Raw genomic sequence first — 19,128 nt, 5'->3', positions numbered from 1 at the left:
TCAATGAGGGCAGGACAAAAAGAATGGTGGTTTAGATAATCTCAACTATGCATTTTCATGTTTTTGTTGTGTTTGTCTTAACCGGATCTTGAATACTTGAATATAATAGTAGCCTGAAAAGACACTCTTCAAGTAACCAATAGATACTTACAATCTTAACTTCAGTTTAAGTAGTATTTTGTTTGTGAACCTTTAACAACTTTTGAATAAATCTTAGTAACATCTTTAAAAATAAACTTAACAGTATAACATTCTGCTGCAAAAAGATTGCTAGTTTTCTAGGAATGAAATGATGTATGTGTATTGGCAAATATAAGCTAAGCTTCCTCTGTTAAATTTATTTTGTTAAAAAAAAAAAAGTCAAAATTTAAATTAGGAAAGTTTATTTTGTACTAAGTTAAAAAAAAGTTACCTGTTTCAACTGCATCATGGTCAGCGTAAAGAGGGTTACAAACTGTTCCTCATACTGGCTTACACTGACACCTGCAATCTCTGTGAGGCACTTCAAAGAGACGTTTCGAAACATGGGAACATTTAAAAACTATAAGAAAGATTTCACAAAGAAGATTAGGGATATTGCAAAAAAGCAAATTACATATTAAGCATTTTAATTTCAGTTAACAAAAACTTCCATCTTATTTGCTAGTAACCATCAATGAAAAACAAAAACAAAAAACAAAACCCCCCCACACGATTACCTTGTATATTAATGTGCTGATTAACTTGGTCTCAAAAATGTATCCCAGTGGAATCCAGTTAAGGAATCTTAGCAAAGTTTCCAAAGTTGCATGAACAAGGGGAGCGTTTTGGGAATTTTCCTGTAATGGAACAATATATAAACTGCTTTATTCTCTTCCTATGAAATTCCACTCTATTTTAAAAAAAGTTATTGAAATTAGACTTACCATCACAAACTGACACAGTTGAAATATCTGAGAGAATTCATTGCACATACTAAAAAAAATTAAAATAGTAAGATGTTAAACATTCAGCATCGCCACATTCAGTGAACTACACTACCCACTTCAATAATGCTGCTTTTGCAGTAAGAGAAAAGTTTCTATGAAAATTATACAAATATCTCCCCACGTACAAATTTTGGTTTGCAATCACAGGCACAGAACATCAGTCCTGCTCACAATTAAGAGGGCTGAACTACAATACAATACATATAAATGTAGAAGCTGATCACAACGCAGAAGTGTACACAGCTGCTAAATGAGTCTGGTAAGGTTTAACAGTGTCACTAAGAAAAAGGGAATCATCAAAATACTCAATCGAATCTCAAATGTAAAAAGTTACTACGATAGCTAACCAAAAACCTTCGATGAGAGCAATTGTGCAGCAGCAACTGAAAATTTGATGTACATTAGAAGTATGTGAAAAATTACAGAATATTTTACTTGCCTGTCTTTCAAATGCTTGGCTTTCACTTGAGTTATCTGTCCACTGGAGAAGTCAAAAACTTCTTCACTTAACAGTTTAAGGATCACCATATTGTTCTGGCAAAGACTCTCACTTGTCCGGCTTGCCCCTACGATATCACTTATGAATGTTGGCCAGTGTTTGGGCCATTCCTGTTTCAGTATCTGAAAGTACATAGAACATCCACGTGGTTGGTACAGCTTTCTTTCTAAACATTCCATATGCAAAACCAGTTTTTCTGGTTAGATTTGTTAAGTGTATAATTTTCTTAATGCAAGATTAAAAATAAACTAGGAGCTAGAGTTTACCTGTACAAGAATCATATTCAGTTTGCCAATATACACTTTTTCTTTCTAGAGTGGAGAAAAAGAGAGTTAAGTTATCAGTAATGCTTCCCTCCCTTCCCATTTCCCTAAAGAGAATTCACTTACTTCTACACATGTTGGATCAGATGAGGTCTTGATAATTAAGCCGACAACATACTTTTTTATTCCTACAAAGAGAGTTAAAAATTAATTTTCAACCTGATCTGCTATTATGGATAACTACCTACACATGGAACCCTGAATCCAGAAGCATTAAACAGTCTCTCAGCAGTGTGCACATGTACAACTTCAATCTAGTTTTAATTACACATGCACATCAACTGGAAGATACAACCAAAAACATCGGAAACTCTCCAAAGAATATCAGTTAGTGTCTTCCAATCATATGCATATTTTAGTTGCATGAACTGCATCAAATGGAAGACTTGCTGTTAAAACAAAGGAAGCTGCAGAATGACTAAGGATTGGAATCTTAAATTTTCATATTTTAATTTCAATAGACTGCCTGCTCTAATCCAAATGAATCTATGTGCTTTACTGCCACTAGAAGTTCCGCCAGGTTTCTTGGGCTTCACCAATATGGAGGCTGCTGCAAAAATCTGAAAGAAAAGATACCCCGGGTACCAACTGTGGAAAGCCTATTAGGCTACTTTTTCCCAGGAACTGAGTCTGACACTAACCAATCAAAAATGTCAAATATAGCAATTAGAAGAAGAGTTCTGTGCAGCTTGAAAGCTTGCCTCTTTCACCAGCAGAAGTTGGTCCAATAAAGGATATTTCCTCACCCACCTTGCATATCTAATATTCTGGGACCAACACGGTTACAATATTGTGACCATAAGCAATTGGCAGCTAAGGCAACGCTGCAAGGGAGTTCACTGAATACAGTGTATTCCCATCCCCTACCACTTTTAGAGTTTGTCTACACTTTGAAAATCTTTAAAAACAAAATACCCCCCCCGCCCCCCCAAGTTTAGCTAGATTGGTGTTAAAATGGTGGGAAATATATAGTGCAGACAAGGCTATAATAGCCAGAGTTGTTTTAACCACCACTTTAAACGTATTTTTCAGTTGGTTTAACAAAAATGGTAGTAAAACCAGGCCTAGCCTCCTCTACATTATGTTTCTGACCATTTTTAATATAATCTCAACTGACCTAGTGGGAATGTTTTTGTAAATTTCCCTCTGTACAGGCATGGCCATAGAGAGATTGTTCTGTTTATCTTGCCCATCTGAAATCATTTAAAAAAATTTAATACATTTTAAGAAGTTTCAGTCATATATTTTACAACATCAGATGCCATGTGTGAGCTTAACAAAATTATGCTTCCCTATAGTCTCAGTAACTTTTTCCATCACCATCACGACATGAGTCACTAACACATCAGTTCAGATCCACAGATTAGGCCTGGACTGATATATATTCATAATAATTTTATAAGGCTGCCATAGATTGAACTCGCTTTGCTTTTTTTTATTTTAAAGTAAATACAGTTCTTATTCATTAACAGTCCCACTTCTATTTGGCTTTCACACAGCAATTAGAGCAGGAGTCTCAAACTCAAATGACCACAAGGGCCACATGAGAACTAGTCCATTGGCCCGAGGGCCGCATCACTGACACCCCCCCTCGCTGGCCCCGGCCCCGCCCCCACTCCACCCCTTCCATGAGGTCCCGCCCCTGCCCCGTCTCTTCTCCCCCTCCCCGAGCGTGCTCCTCCTCCCTCCCTCCTGGAAAGTGCTAAGCATTATACAGAGCATACAGATCACTGCTGCTCCTACAACAAGTCATTTCCAAGCGGTTTTAATAAAATATATACACTCAGTAATGCACCTCACTCAAAGGACAAAACATGCACTTAGTTAGATTTACTTCTGATAAAGCCCCCCCGCTGCACTGGGCTGCACCACCACTCCACCACTGCTCTGCTTCTTCCAGGGGTGGCAGGTTTGTAGAAATTTTGGTGGTGCCCAGAACCTGCCCCCCCAAACTCCACCCCCACCTGCCTAAGGCTCTGGGAGGGAGTTTGGGTGGGGGTAGGGGTCTGGAGTGCAGGCTCCGGGCTGGGGCAGGGGGTGGGGGTGCGGACTCTGGGATGGAGTTTGGGTGCTGGGTGAAGGCTCCGGGCTGGGGCAGGGGTGCAGAATCTGGGATGGAGTTTGGGGTTAGGAGGGGGTGCAGAGGTGAGGCCGGGGGACACTCGGGGGAGGTGTGTGGGGGCGGCAGGCGGGGCCGGGGGAGAGACCCGGCCCCAAACATTGGGGAGCAGGGAGCTTAGCTGCCACATAAAATAACTCGGGGAGGAGGGGGGTGAGAGGAGTTTGGCTGTGACCGGAAGTAACTGGGGGGAGGGCACAGGGAGCTTGGCGGGCCGCAGGGAAGAGCTCCCTGGGCCGCATGCGGCCCCTGGGCCGCGTGTTTGAGACCCCTGAATTAGAGAATCTGACACATACTAGACAACGGAAAAAGAAACTTTTCTAGAAATATTTTTTTCTGTTGAATAATAGTTTAAATACACTATTTTCAGAAACAAGATATTATAGCCACTTAACGCCATGTAACATTTGGATCCATTACCTGCTGTGAAGCGATTAGAGCAGTGGTCCCCAAACTGGGAGTCATGAGGAGTTGAAAATCTATGCAAAGGCTGATGGGCCAAACCTGAGCAGGGCTGCGTGGCGCTGGAAGTCACGTGCATGTCATGCACAGTGTGTACCATTTTGTTAATCAGGCTCAGAGTGAGGCACCAATACTCCTTGTGGTTGTGTTGGTGAGATCCTTTGGCAGTGGGAACCTGTGCAAGGGCCAATGTGCCTGCACAGGGCCTGAATACCAGGGCTTTGGAGCTGTGCTCCGGCTCCACTCCAGCTCCAGGCAAAAACCCGCAGCTCCACTGCTCTGGAACTGCTCCGCGCTCCAACTCCGGGCTCCGCTCCAAAGCCCTGCGAATACCCAGCAGCTGCGCCACCACTGCCAGGAATAGAAAGCTAGGCCAAGACCACCAGCAATGTGGTGTAGGGGGGATGATGTGTGGGCACTCAGTACCTTCTACCCCAGCAGCCACTGATACCTAGGGCTGTACAGGTGCCTCCGGCGCTGGGACACACTTAGCAACTGCCGGCAGCATGAGTAAATCTCCTCCATCCACTTTGGTGCTGCCGGCACGTGATATTGGTGCCTCTCCATAAACTTGGCTGATACCAGGCAACTATCTCCTGACCTCCAACAGACCCTCTTCCATCCACCTCTAGTCAGCCCCCCTTCATACCCATCCCCTTTCCTCCCACCTCAACAAGTCCCTTTCTCTGCTCTCCTAGACACACACAACTTCTCTTTCAGCCCAACCCCACCCAAGTATCTCCCACTCAGGACAGAAGGAAGCACTCCCCCTCTTCCAGGTCAGGGGTCACGTTAACAGAGGTAAGTCCAAAGGGGGACATGGCACGAAAAAAATCTGAAGCACTGGATTAGAGCAGTGGCTCTCAACCTCTCCAGACTACCGTACCCCTTTCAGGAGTGATTTGTCTTGCGTACCCCCAAGTTTCACCTCACTTCAAAACTACTTGCTTACAAAATCAGATATACAAATACAAAAGTGTCACCGCACACTATTACTGAAAAACTGCTTACTTTCTCATTTTCTCTGTATGAAATTTTAGTTTGTCCTGACTTCACTAGTGCTTTTTACGTAACCGGTTGTAAGACTAGGCAAATACATCAACTCATTTAGATATCCCCAGGAGTACATGCACCCTGGTTGAGAACCACTGCTGTAGACAACAATGGACCAGGAACTTAAAGCTCTTTGCATATAAATGGTCACATGACCAACCTAAGTGACTGTTTATAGATTTTACCTAGTTACTGAGAAGTAACATATTCCTTACCCCAGGGGTGGGAAACCTTTTTTCTCGCACAAGCCAGACCCACAGGAAAAAAAAAAACCACCCCACCCACAATCATGGGCCACTCACCCGCCCAGGGAGGCACGGCGGCTCAGGGCTTCCCCCCACAGTGGGGTGAGCCAGCAGAGGGGTGCACCCCAGGGCAGATGAAATTAACCAATGGGATGGATTCGGCCCGAGGGATATGGGTTCCCCATCACTGCCTTAACCCATTAAAAAGCCTAAACTACCTAGTTCCCATTGCTTTTGGGGAGCTGAGATTATGCATTTCTACTATAACTATATATTACTTACAGGGAGTATTATGCAATTCTACTCCAGATTCTTTTAACCAAGTCATAGATCATATTTCTGAATAGGAGTAAAAAACATTTTAACTTTAACCCTTTGATAAAGTTTACAATAATGTTTCATTATGAGAGCAACTCAACGGAACTGCTGTCACAGGATAAGTTTAAACAAGTTTAAACAGTGAGTCAAGCACATGAATAACTTGTTGCATAAACTGCATTCTCCATTACTTCTTCTGTTCAAGCTTTAAAAATTTTAAACTTTCACACACCATTATGAAAGTGTTCTCCCTTCTCCCACATACCTGCTAATATCTATTAACAAAGCTTCTTAATGCTCTGGAAGCACACTGAAAGCTTCACAGAAGTTTGTTTTGCGGTCTTCCCCCATATTGTAGGAAAGAATGGAGTGTTCATAAACCACAAATGAACAAGAGCAGAATGTCTCTCTTTCAATCAAGACAGCAGTTAGAGACATCTTAGAAGATCACAGGACTGACTGTAAGGGTACACCTACACAGCAATCAGGCCAGCTGCAGGTGTTTGGGTCAGTCAACTCTGGCTCAGGGGGCTGTAAAATTGCTGTGTAAGACATTCGAACTCAAGCTGGAGCCCGAGATCTGGGACCCTCCAAGAGGGGAGGATCCCAGAACCCGGGTTCCAACCTGAACCCAAACACCTACACAGCAATTTTTAGCCCTGCAGCCAGAATCAGCTGACCCAGGACAGCTACAGGTCTTTTATTCCAGTGTAGACATATCCTAAAGATCTTGCAGAAGGTACTCCGCTGTGGAGGAGCAAGTCTATATCGTGAAGTTGGAAGCCATTCTGGAAGGAAACGGTTTCAGGGGAGACCCTGGCTAAACAATGCGTTGAATGGACAGCTGGACAACAGCGGAGGACACAATACCCAAGTTTAATAAATACTGTAATCATCTTAAACTGAGAAAAGGGAAACACCTCCCACACTTTGGCATGTTTGCTGCTTTTTAAAAATAAACACATTTTAGGTTGTAATCCCTTGTCTGTATCTGAACAGCCCATGTTCAACGGGGCCTCAGTACTGACTGAACTATAATGTCTGTCCCTATCCTCTATTACATGACAATGTGCACCCTTAACTGGATTATGCAAGTGCACGTAGATCCTCAGATAGAAGGTACTACATAAGTGACAAGTATGTCACAAAACTACGTTGTGAACTTAAGACCTTTATGCATAATATTGAATTTTAAACAGATATATATATAGCAGTGAAACCCCATCTATTTAAAAGCAAGTTTAATATTTTTATAGTGTAAGTACCATAAAAAAAATAAACTAACCATATGTGAGACAGGCAAATAAATACCCACTTTATACAGAAAGGGAAACAAAGGCAAAACTGAAGTGAATGCTCAAGGAAATTCAATATCAGAATTAGGACTAGAATTAAGACTTCTGGACTCTCAATCCCGTACTCATACCTCCAAGATCACAGATCGAGATCCATGACTCTTGTGATAATTGGCCAAGATACATACCAGGTTTGAACAAGCTCTGAAATACTGTCTTCTTACCAGTACTCTTTAGAAAGCTATAATACGTTCCCCACTATCTTAAATTATTTTTAACACCTTTAAAGTTGAGATTGGTTTGCAAATGAAAAGAGGTTGAAAACCACTAGACTAGATAATCACAATGATCCCTTCTGGCTTTGGAAACTATGAATAATAAAAGAGTAGCATTTGGCACAACATCCTATTTTCTTGTTCTCATAAGAAGTAGGGAAAAAACAGATCTTTTTTCCCCTTTCTGTTTATGTCCTCTCCCTGAAAATCTTATGCAGACTCTTATTCCCCCAACTAAAGTATATCAGTATGTGCCCTCTCCCCATCAATGAAATAAGCCAACTAGGGCTGTCAAGCGATTAAAAAAAAATTAATTGCAATTAAGCACACTGTTAAACAATAACAGAATACCATTTATTTAAATATTTTTGGATGTTTTCTACATTTTCAAATATACTGATTTCAATTACAACACAGAACACAAAGTGTACAGTGCTCACTTTATATTTAGATTACAAGTGTTTGCACTGTAAAAAACCAAAACAGTATTTTTCAATTCACCTAATACAAGTACTGTAGTGCAATCTCTATCATGAAAGTTGAACTTACAAATGTAGAATTATGTACAAAAAAACCTGCTTTCAAAAATAAAACAATGTAAAATTTTAGAGCCTGCAAGTCCACTCAGACCTACTTCTTGTTCAGCCAATGGCTCAAACAAATTTGTTTACATTTTCAGGAGATAATGCTGCCAGCTTATTGTTTAAAATGTCACCTGAAAGTGAGAACAGGTGTTCTCATGGCACTGTTGTAGCCGGCATCTCAAGATATTTACGTGCCAGATGCGCTAAATATTCATATGTCTCTTCATGCTTCAACCACGATTCCAGGGGACATGCGTCCATGCTAATGATGGGTTCTGCTCAATAACAATCCAAAGCAGTGCAGACCAATGCATGTTCATTTTCATTATCTTAGTCAGATGCCACCAGCAGAAAACTGATTTTCTTTTTTGGTGGTTTGGATTCTGTAGTTTCCGCATTGGAGTGTTGCTCTTTTAAACCTTCTGAAAGCATGCTCCACACCTTGTCCCTCTCAGATTTTGGAAGGCACTTCAGATTCTTAAAGTTTGGGTAAAGTGCTATAGCTATTTTTAGAAATCTCACACTGGTACCTTCTTTGCATTTTGTGAAATCTGCAGTGAAAGTGTTCTTAAAATGAACAACATGTGGGTCATCATCCGAGACAGCTGTAACATGAAATATATGGCAGAATGTGGATAAAACAGAGCATGGGACATACAACTTTCCCCCAAGGAGTTTAGTCACAAATTTAATTACCCTTTTTTTTTTTTTTTTTAATGAGCTTCATCAGCATGGAAGTATTTTCTTTTAAATGGTGGCCGAAGCACGAAAGGGCATATGAATGTTTAGCATATCTGGCACATAAATATTTTGCAACGCCGGCTACAAAAATGCCATGCAAATGCCTGTTCTCACTTTCAGGTGACATTGTAAGTAAGAAGAGGGCAGCATTAGCTCCTGAAAATGTAAACAAACTTGTTTGTCTTAGCGACTGGCTGAACAAGAAGTAGGACTGAGTGGACTTATAGGCTCTGAAGTTTTGCACTGTTTTGTTTTAGTGTGCAGTTATGTAGCAAAAAAAAAAATCTACATTTGTAAATTGCACTTTCATGACAAAGATTGCACTACAGTGCTTGTATGAGGTGAACTGAAAAATATTTTTTATAATTTTTACAGTGCAAATATTTCTAATAAAAATCACACTGATTTCAATTACAAAACAGAAAACAATATATATGAAAATGTAGAAAAATATCCAAAATATTTAATAAATTTCAATTGGTATTCTATTGTTTACCAGTGCAATTAAAACTGTGATTAATAATGTGAGTTAACTGCGATTAATCGACAGCTCTAATGCCAACCTAATTCCATAACCCACTAGAGCTGTAAAATGCGGGGTGGGGAAGGGGGGAGAGGAGGAGGGAAAGAGTCCTTCATCGCAACCCAGGAATAAGCTGCTTCTACAGTTCCCTGCCTTTGGTAGGCCAAGAGCTTAGTACTAAACTAAGCCCCCTGCTCTGAGCCAATGTGTTATACTGTCACTGAACACATTCATTGTCAAATGACGCTTGAGAAAAATGTTCACATTTCATAACAGACTGATTAAACAGGTGTCCACACTAACTCAGTGAAAGATAAGCTACCTTTACCACAAAAGTAGAATTTCATTTCACATTACAAAGTCAATTCTCTCTCTATTACTGGACCACAAGCACAAAAACCAAGGTATCTTTCTGAGCAAGCTTTCCATATTTTGTACCAGAAAACCAACCTAGTTCTCAATTTCCCATTATCATGGGATATTCCCTATAAATATGCTCTCATTAGTTAAAGAGTAACATTGTAATCTACAATAAAGTTCCTAATACTAATCAGCCCTATACAAAAAACACTTATAATATTTTAAAAAATTTAAATAAGCATCAGAGGACTTTGCATCAGCAATCACTGGTGAACATGTAGTATTCTTTCCTTGATTTTATTAACTAAAGTGCTTACATTCAAGATTGTGTGCCATTTTACTACTCATATACTCAAAAGGCACTATAGGGGGATTGATTGCCCCAAGTTCAATGTATGGACTGAACCAACACATCCTTCTTCCCACTCTACCCCTGAGAGGCCTTAATATATTTTCTTCCAGAGCTTGTAAAGTCACCCTGTACACTGGGAATTGACAAAAGCAATGCATTCTCCCAAGGGCTGAGCACCCTAGCAGCAAGTCTAGCTCATCCCTTTTGTGACCCGCATCTTGACACCTCAATATGGCAGAGACCAAGTTGCCAACAGTACACTGGGGCAGACACTTGGTCTTTATACTTTTTTTTTTTTTTTTAAATCATCTTAACATCTTCCCAAGAGTTCTGTATTCCAATAATCCATGTTTGTCCAGATGGCTTTTTTTGACAGGCCTTTAGAAACATTAAATTTGTAAAGTAGTTTAAACCGCTGACTTTATCTTTGTTCCTGATCTGGAATCAAATCACGAAGGATACAGTTAAAATCGGCACAAAAATGGCCAACATATTCATCAATTTTAAAAACTAAACTACAATACTTGAGAAAACCGAACGTAGCTGTGCACAACTTCAAACGCACTAGTCCAAGAACACCTCAAAATGCCAATCGCCAATAGGGCTGCACGGTGTTGAGAAATTCAAGGCAAAATGAGAGTAGAGATCCAAGTCCAAAGGACACATCTTCAGAAGATAGCTTCCTGTATTTGGAATTTTGGACTGAAGGCAAAAAAATAATCCCAATGAATGGAAATTCCACTGGTCCAAGACCTACTACTACTTAAGCCCGCATCAGTAACAATAAATATGGCCATTCTGAGGAACCAATAACCATTTTAAAACTAACCTCATTATCTCCATACTGATTTATACCTGCCTCTGGAAATTTCCATTACTTGCATCTGAAGAAGTGAGGTTCTTACCCACAAAAGCTTATGCTCCCAATACTTCTGTTAGTCTTAAAGGTGCCACAGGACCCTCTGTTGCATTTTAAAACAGTTTAACTAGTTTGTGTCTCACAAATAAGACTAGAAACAAATGCTGTACCCCAAAGGAAAAATTAAGAGGTTCAGCTTTCCAATGGTACACGGCACTGATTCATCTCCCATAGACCTCATGATCCCCAAATCTTTAAATCAGGTCATCCCAATAACCGTGTTTTCTTCCATTCACACTTCAATCCAGACCTAATTTTAAACAGTCACAATCCTGAGAAGTACTGTAGCTATCAGCAGAAACCAACGTTTTTTCCATCTGAAAATCGCTGGCATCCCCAGCTTTCAAGATTATAAATCATTACTTCTTTAACTTCATTTCAATAAATATTTACTGCGAAAATCCAGCCAGAGGATGGTAAGTGTTGTGAAAATAAGATGGTAATTAAAATTACCTGATTCTGAAGTATTGGTGTCATATTGCTTATTTTGTTACTGAAGGTTAAACTTCTAAAAAGTCAATCTTAAATCTGGCCTCATATTTTACTTTTATCCAGGAGAGTCAGTCTTGTCCTTCAGTTGGATGATTGGGTCAAACTGAGCAGGCCTCAGCTCCACCTATGTTCAGCTTGCTGGGCAATTAGATAGCCAGATGAAGGTTAGAGAAGTGCAGTTCCCTGCTATCAGGCCCTAGCCATTAGTAAAGGCAAAAGAGATGAAAACATGGCAGAGCTGAAATACCCATTCAGCAGGCTCTACCCCCTCCTCCATCTGATGCTGTTGAAGCCAAAAAGATGGAGCCATAGAGCCGTACCACCCCGCATATCTGGCTCCTCTCCCCTTCCCGATACAGTTCCCAGGATGTAGGGCAGAAAACAGAAGAAAAACGGAAGTAGATTGTTTAGTTTTAGAACTAGGGTTGTATTTTAATTTCTTTTAGCTACTAATCCAACTATGATCATTATAGTAGCTGAAAGCAAGTAAAACACAATCCCAGCCCTAATATTGGACTGATAGTCCCAATCTGCCAAAAGACAAATGAAACTAAAGAGTATAGTGTAGATGAGTGTGATTTTCAATAGAAGAGTGATTTTCATCTACTGTTACAAGTAACATCTAAGACAGTTTGGTCTATTCTCCACCCCCGTACCTCACACACAACTGGTTTTATCTGGCCTGCGCACTCATTAATCCAATGCACATTTAAGTCATTTACTCATGAAAATGTGTTATATCTGGTCAACCAGTTCACTCCTGCATCAGATATCCTGAGCTTTTACCACACCTTGTGATGTTGGGACTGTTGCCACCTACTTCTTTACCCCTGCCTCTCTCCACTAGGGGACACATGCGGTGTTGAGTTAGTAACTACTCTGTCCTCAGCATCAACTGCTGACCCCCCAACTTTCCCCCACCTTCCAGCTCCAATTGTAGAAAGTCTGAATAAGCATCAAACATCTCAATCAGCTGCCAACTGTTTTGCAAGTGACAGAGTGGGTGAAGGAGAGCAGCTCTGGTAAGCACTGTATAGAGAAGTGGTGCAAGAGGAGAGGAACAGAGAGCCTTACTTTACTTGGGGGCCCAATGTGACATTGTGGGCATCTTTGTTCTTATCCAACAATCTTTCCCACATATATCTTATTCAAAACTGCCTTCTTCTATGCCTTCTGCATTTGTCTTCTTGAGTCAAATAAGCATGTTTACAGCCAATTTGTTCCCCCCAATTTAAAATAAATCTACTTAGTAAATTATGCCCTGCCAATGGTTCCATCCGAACATCTATTAAACACGTTAATTTGACTAAACTTCATATAGAGTCTGTACCAATTCTCAGTGACCCATTTTGCTTATGTCTTACACACAGCAAGAGGGGTTGTTGTTGTTTTTTTAGAAAAAAAAAAAAGAAAAATGTAAAATTAAACAAGTATAGTACCCAAACCTACTATTAAATTTACTAGATTTCAAGTTGAAGATGTCCCTTTAGAGCCCTGAAAAATTCTCTGAAGTTCTACAGAGTTTAATGTTTTTATCTTGGCTTTGACGCCACTTCCTGAGAGACTGTGTGACTTCCTGCTACTGATGTCACAAACAAATCCCACTTCCACATCTATTGTTGGAGCGAGAATCTTAAAAATGGACAAAAATATCACATGGGATGGGAAACAATGATTTTTTCCATTAGTATTCATCAGACAGTACTCTTCATCAAGAACAGGTCCTCTTTAAAACCTGGAAACTGTAGTGCTTAGCACAAGAGAAGCAGCAGCACAAGTTCAAGTGGCATCTCAAAACTTCACTGAGAAAAATCACAGCAAAAATTATATTTTAAGTCGCCTGGAACTTCAGAAGTTTTACAAAAACCACTACCAGTAACAAAAGAGTATAAAAAGTTTAGAACGGTGACAACCATGTTCAAGAGTTTTTTACATAGCTAATATTACCATGAAATTAGTTTAAGGTCCAAATTTCCTGACTTGCCTGAGCTAGAAACATCTTGATGGACCAACTATTCCTTCTCGCTGGCGAAGGACAACATCTGATCAGTTCAGAATACTGGAGAGTTTAGCTAAGGATTCTCATCTTCATTTTGTCAGTTACACTATCCACTGCAATTTTAAAAACGTGTGCTGTAGACCAGTGGTTCTCAACCTGGGGTCCAGGGCCCCATGGAGGGCCGTGAGCAGGTTTCAGGGGGTCTCTCAAGCAGGGCCAGCACCAGACTCACTGGGACCCAGGGCAGAAAGCTGAAGCCCCACTGCATGGGGCTGAAGCCCGAGGCCCTGAGCCCCACCACCTGGGGCTGAAGCTGAAGCCTGAGCAGCTTAGCTTCATGGGGCTCCCTGTGGCCCCAAACAATTGCCCTGTTTGCTACCCCGATGCCGACCCTGGCTTTTATATGCAGAAAATCAGTTGTTGTGACATGGGTGGGCTGTGGAGGTTTTATAGCATGTGGGGCGGGGGGAAGGGGGGGGGTCTCAAAAAGAAAAAGATTGAGAACCCCTACTATAGACTAGTGAGAGAAAGGAGAATAGATCCAAGAATCAAGACTGATTCATGGAGTTCAACATTTCTTTAAGGGCAAAAAAAGCGAAGTGACAAAAGTGGAGGTTTGCCCTACACTATTTTAAGTTATATGAAATTTGAGATTTCTGTATCTTCTTATTTTTATATAAGTTTGAACAGACTCTGAAATATCTAATTGTCTAGTGGAATGTGTTAGCAGCAGATACAAGTGTTCCCTTATCTGGCAATGTTATTTTGAATAAAATTACCAACACAACTTACAGAACTCCTTAAGTGGTTAAAAAAAAGTGTAACAGTCAACAGAGATATCTATGGCCTGATTATCAGAGTGCTGAGCACTCTCTCCAACATCATTACAGTTAATGGAAGCAGCAAGTGCTCAGCATCTTTGATAATCAGCCCAGTAAAGAATAGAAAACTTGTCCTGATGTGCTCACAAATGTTACAGTATGTATCATTCATCTAGTAAATCCAAAAGACAAACCAACTATATTTGAAATTGAAAGTTGTTTAGGTGACATACTGAAGTTTCTAAATGTCAACAAACAGTTAACTATCAAATTCAAAATCATCATACAAAATGTAGTGTATTTTCCTACCTTCACACTGGTTCCTTGGAAGAATTTTCCATCTTGTTTTTATCACATTTTCCAAAATTTGCAGTCCATAATACTGAAAATTGGAGAAGAGCATTATGTGAGTATGTTATTGTAGGACTGACAATAACTTTTAGGATTCTCATTCAAGCAAACATTCACACTTAACATCTAAGATTTCAAAAATATTAAACTAACAAATTTAGTTAAAATTAAAGTCTATTCACCCATTTACTGAGTTGTTCATGCATTTTTCTTGTTTTTATTGTTTGCTACTCTAAGTAAGTCCTGCTGTTTGATCATGCTCACACCAGGAGAAATAAAAAAAGCCATTTGGCAGCCAAAGGGGCTATCTGTAGAAGAGAAAGTAGCAGCCAGATATGAATTCACAACATAAATGACTGCTCATATGTTCAAGTATTAAGACAACCAGGCTCCTAAAAAATTTAGCAGCTTGGATGATTTCCTCTACTATTCCTCTGAGCTGAAAGATCTTGGCTTAGCATTATATGTACTGTCACTGGCACTTTCTAAAGAAAGTGTTTCCCAAACTTCACTGGTGTGTTACTTAAGGAACAGCAAGACAACCCACAGGTTTACTTAATTTCAATCCCCACCCCTACGGCAGCTATTTCTACAGTTTAAAGATGATCTTTTTTGCTCAGTCAAAAGTAATTAAAATTTTAACATGCACTCTGAAATCCTTTTACCTTTCAAGTATTGCTTCCTGGGCTCTGACCCAAAAATTTGGCAAGAGTTTACTGGAGAGGGGAGACCACTTCATTCAATCCATTTTGTCCCTACTGCCTACTCACCATAAGTAGTAAAGAGACTTCTGGCATGACCAGCAACATTATAGGTCATGCACTTTAAAAGTGGACAGACAGAAAGGAAAAAAGGGAAAAGGAATTTTGTGTTTCTTTAGTCAGTGGTTACTTAGGGAGGAAGACAGTACCAATGCCTGAAAGGTAAACTTATTCATGTCTATGTAGTAGTATGACTAGAGTTTGGCTGAGAATAAGAGTTCATCTTTAAAATGGTTAGTTTTCATACAAAGTAGAATTCGTTAGCATTTCAACCAAAGGGATCATGTAAACTGCACACTTTAACAACAGCACAATGTACTGTCCCAAACTACATTGTACTCAAAAACATTAATGTTTTTGCTGTTATCATCTTGACAGTGTTTACTTCCATATGCCTTCCTGCTCACTATGAATTTTTGCCTGTTTCACTCAAAAGTTCCACATTTGCAGAATATTCCTTAGACTTCAAAAACATTGTACATAGTTATTCTGCAATTACAGAAAACAAATGCATTTTTTTTTCATAATCAGCAGTAAATGTTTATCTTCTGGGTTTTGTTTTTAAATTTGTACAACTATCTAACAGCTGAAGTGAAGCCAAGGTAACATTTGTATAGGAGAATCTGATTCACAAGCATACAATTTCTTTAAAACAGCATGCTTTACTCTATAGCAAGCAACCTCAGCAACTAAAACAGTTTTATAGGTATAGCCTCTGTTTCTGTTACAGGTAAATAGAAGCTAACAAAACAAAACAAACTTATAAAAGCTGGTGATAAAATTCAAATCTATACTCAATGGTTGAACACTGATATCAGACAGTATTAACATTCCCAAACCAGCTCTGAACCACTTTAAAGTTCCTAAATTGTATGGCTGCAGTCACATTAATAATACACTTAAAGCTAATGGCTAACCAAAACTGTATCTTACTTCCTTAATAACTCCCGAGAGCTGTATTTTAAACAAATCAAATCACTTTGCTTTGAAAGGGGGATGGAAACTTTTTGTTAGAGCTTCACACACACACACACACACACACACACACACACACACACTGACCTGAGACTGCTAGACAAACTTAATTCACAACTTTTTAATGATACAGGCGAATGTCTAACCATCGTTCTGTTTTTCATTTATTTCCTTTTCTAGATTCCTCGTCATCCCTTTCTGTCCACTATTTTTTTACCCATTTATTTCTCCCAGTTTATGTATAAGAAAGAAGAAAAGTGAACCTTGTCAACTTTAACTTTGCTGTATCACTTGCACATGAACTGAAGCAACAGAGAAAGCAAATGCCTCAACTCCATTACTGTGTCCAATCCACCCTCCTGGCATACCATGCTAGAAGACTTTGTAAGCCACCTTGTGGAATAGATGCTGATGGCTGCCAAACCCTATCCTGGATGATGTAATCTTCTTAAATCTTGTTTTTTTTTTTTTTTTTTAAAATAGTTAGTGGTTTCTGGCACTGTGTTTCAAGTACCTGCCCTGCTCCACTAGTTGGAATTCTTTTCAGCCCAGAATTACAAATACTGGCCAATTCTGAACATCTTGGATTTGATTCCAATAACGTACTTTTTATAGATTATAGACATCTATACAAACACACATTTATGTAGCACTCGAAATTAAAGTAATGTCTTTCTAGTAGTTATTTAGTCTCTGGTTTTATCTTATGCTAAATATCAGAAGCACTGCAGAAATCAACTGCTGAGTTATGAAGGTGAGGGACAGATAACAGCAAAGACTGAATGAAAAAATGCATGAAATGATCCCTATGGTAGAAATTTCTATGGTACCCTTATTAATTACTTATTCTATGCATTGAATCCCCTTTCCCTCCCGCCTCCCAAGAAACAAAAACAATTGATGAACAGAATTCAGTTAAAGGGAATCAAAAGGGTAGACCTTGTGGAGGCCTGCCGTCAAAGCCTAGCTGTGTCAGTTGCACAGGAAGACACCCCTTTTCTTCCTATTACAAGCAATCAACATAATGGAACATTATGATTAATATCAGATAGTGTTAACAGCTTTAAAGATAAAATATGATTGCATAAAAGCCAAATGTCATAGTGCATAAATTTAGCACCAAATCATTTGCAATTTATGTAAATTGAAGAATTCTTTACCTGTTGCTTTCTTTCTGTTCCTCTAATCATCTCATTTTTCACAAGACAAATTTGAGTTTTTAAAAATACTGTTGATAAATCAACTTAAACATTAGTAATGTCTGTCAGTATAAAAAGCAAAGTTTACCAGGCAAGCAAACAGGCAAACACTGTTACTTAAAGGTTAGCACTTTGAGGAAGTTCTTAAACTGTTTTTCCCTAAAATTTACAGAGTAAATTTTAAAAAGTTAGGACTGTTTCATGAATACTATCTGAATTCAGAAACATCTGAACATGGCTATTTTCTGTTCGAACACAAAGTATATTAAAGTAACGTGTATCAAGCAGAAAACCATGCATAAAAATTACTTTAAAATTAAAGAGAAGTGTGAGTCAAACTTAAGACAGTCAAAACACATTTTGATCAACTCTTCTGTTCAAATTGCTTATAAGTCTTAGATTAAAACATGTAGACTTGCAAATAAAAACTGAGTTCTGTCCCCTTAATCAGTCACTATAATGGTGGCAGGGTTTAAAAAGTTGTACAACTTAGTGTGCTCTGCAAGCCAATACAGATTATAGCCAACATTACAAAGTGTTCAGGGCGCCTAGCTTATATTGATTAGACTGCCCAAAATAATCCCAGTCTGATCTCTACCTTCAAAATACTCAGGAACAAATTCTGCCCTCAGTTATGTGCACACAGCTCCCAATAATGAGAGTAAACATTTATTCAAGGACAAAATTTGGCCCTAGCAGATTTTATATTACTCAGATCTGTACATATACCAAACTCATGAATTCTGCATGTGCCTTGAAATACTTTATTCCTAATTTATCTCTTCCTTAAGAAAACTGTGTCAATGTAAAGGGAAAATTAAATGATAGGCCTGTTTACGGCAGAGTTAAATTTAAGGCAACTTTAGGAATAAAAACAATAAAAAAAAAAGTGTGGTTTGAAGCAACAAAAGCTAATGCTAAAAATGAGATACCTTCCTCAAAGTTTATGAATGGAAGAAAGGGAGAAAAATCAATTAAAGACCAGGTGCTTACTTTGGTGTTCATATTCTGAGAGAACTCCAAAATAGTATCAACTCTGGTCCATGCATCAGGATGTTCTTTTAAGTGAGTCAAGACTTCCTGTGCCATTCTTTGCTAAAGGAGGATAACAAAAAACACAATTAAATGCATTTTAGAAGCTATTTACCATAATATATATACATAAAAAAATGAGGTGAAACCAAAAATGTATCTTGAACAGTTTAAGCACTTACCACATTAAAACCAAAAGTAGTTTGAATTAAGCCACGAGCAACAGATCACATCAAATGTTTTCTGACTCTTTGGGTCAGCAAGTTTTGTTAACTAACACTTCCATTCTGGTTTGAGAGAATGCCGAATGGAATTAGTCCATAAGGAGAAAATGTTCAGAATAAGTTCTACTTAATACTCTAAATTTACAAGCTTTCATATATTCATAGAATTTGAGGTCTGAAGGGACCAATAGATCATCTAGTCTGACCCCCTGGGCTTTAGTGCAAGTACTTGCATTAC

At 39.1% G+C, this 19,128-nt stretch overlaps 1 protein-coding gene across 1 annotated transcript in view; it reads right to left on the bottom strand.

Annotated features, from left to right (window-relative positions):
• Positions 1 to 19,128, bottom strand: part of XPO1 (exportin 1) — a 77,633-nt gene that overhangs the window by 46,254 nt on the left and 12,251 nt on the right. The window contains exons 3-10 of the mRNA XM_026653116.2: positions 18,628 to 18,729; positions 14,658 to 14,730; positions 1,857 to 1,918; positions 1,734 to 1,778; positions 1,408 to 1,589; positions 906 to 954; positions 699 to 818; positions 413 to 541 (exon numbers count right to left, since the gene is read on the bottom strand). Of these exons, the coding sequence (XP_026508901.1) occupies positions 413 to 541; positions 699 to 818; positions 906 to 954; positions 1,408 to 1,589; positions 1,734 to 1,778; positions 1,857 to 1,918; positions 14,658 to 14,730; positions 18,628 to 18,729 (762 nt within the window). The remainder of the gene's footprint in view (positions 1 to 412; positions 542 to 698; positions 819 to 905; positions 955 to 1,407; positions 1,590 to 1,733; positions 1,779 to 1,856; positions 1,919 to 14,657; positions 14,731 to 18,627; positions 18,730 to 19,128) is intronic.

Source organism: Terrapene carolina, unplaced genomic scaffold, assembly GCF_002925995.2.
Source record: "Terrapene carolina triunguis isolate 2854851 unplaced genomic scaffold, T_m_triunguis-2.0 Scaffold132, whole genome shotgun sequence".
Lineage (NCBI taxonomy): Eukaryota > Metazoa > Chordata > Testudines > Emydidae > Terrapene > Terrapene triunguis.
The sequence above is the reverse complement of the archived record's forward strand: the minus strand, read 5'-3'. Positions and strand labels throughout refer to the sequence as shown.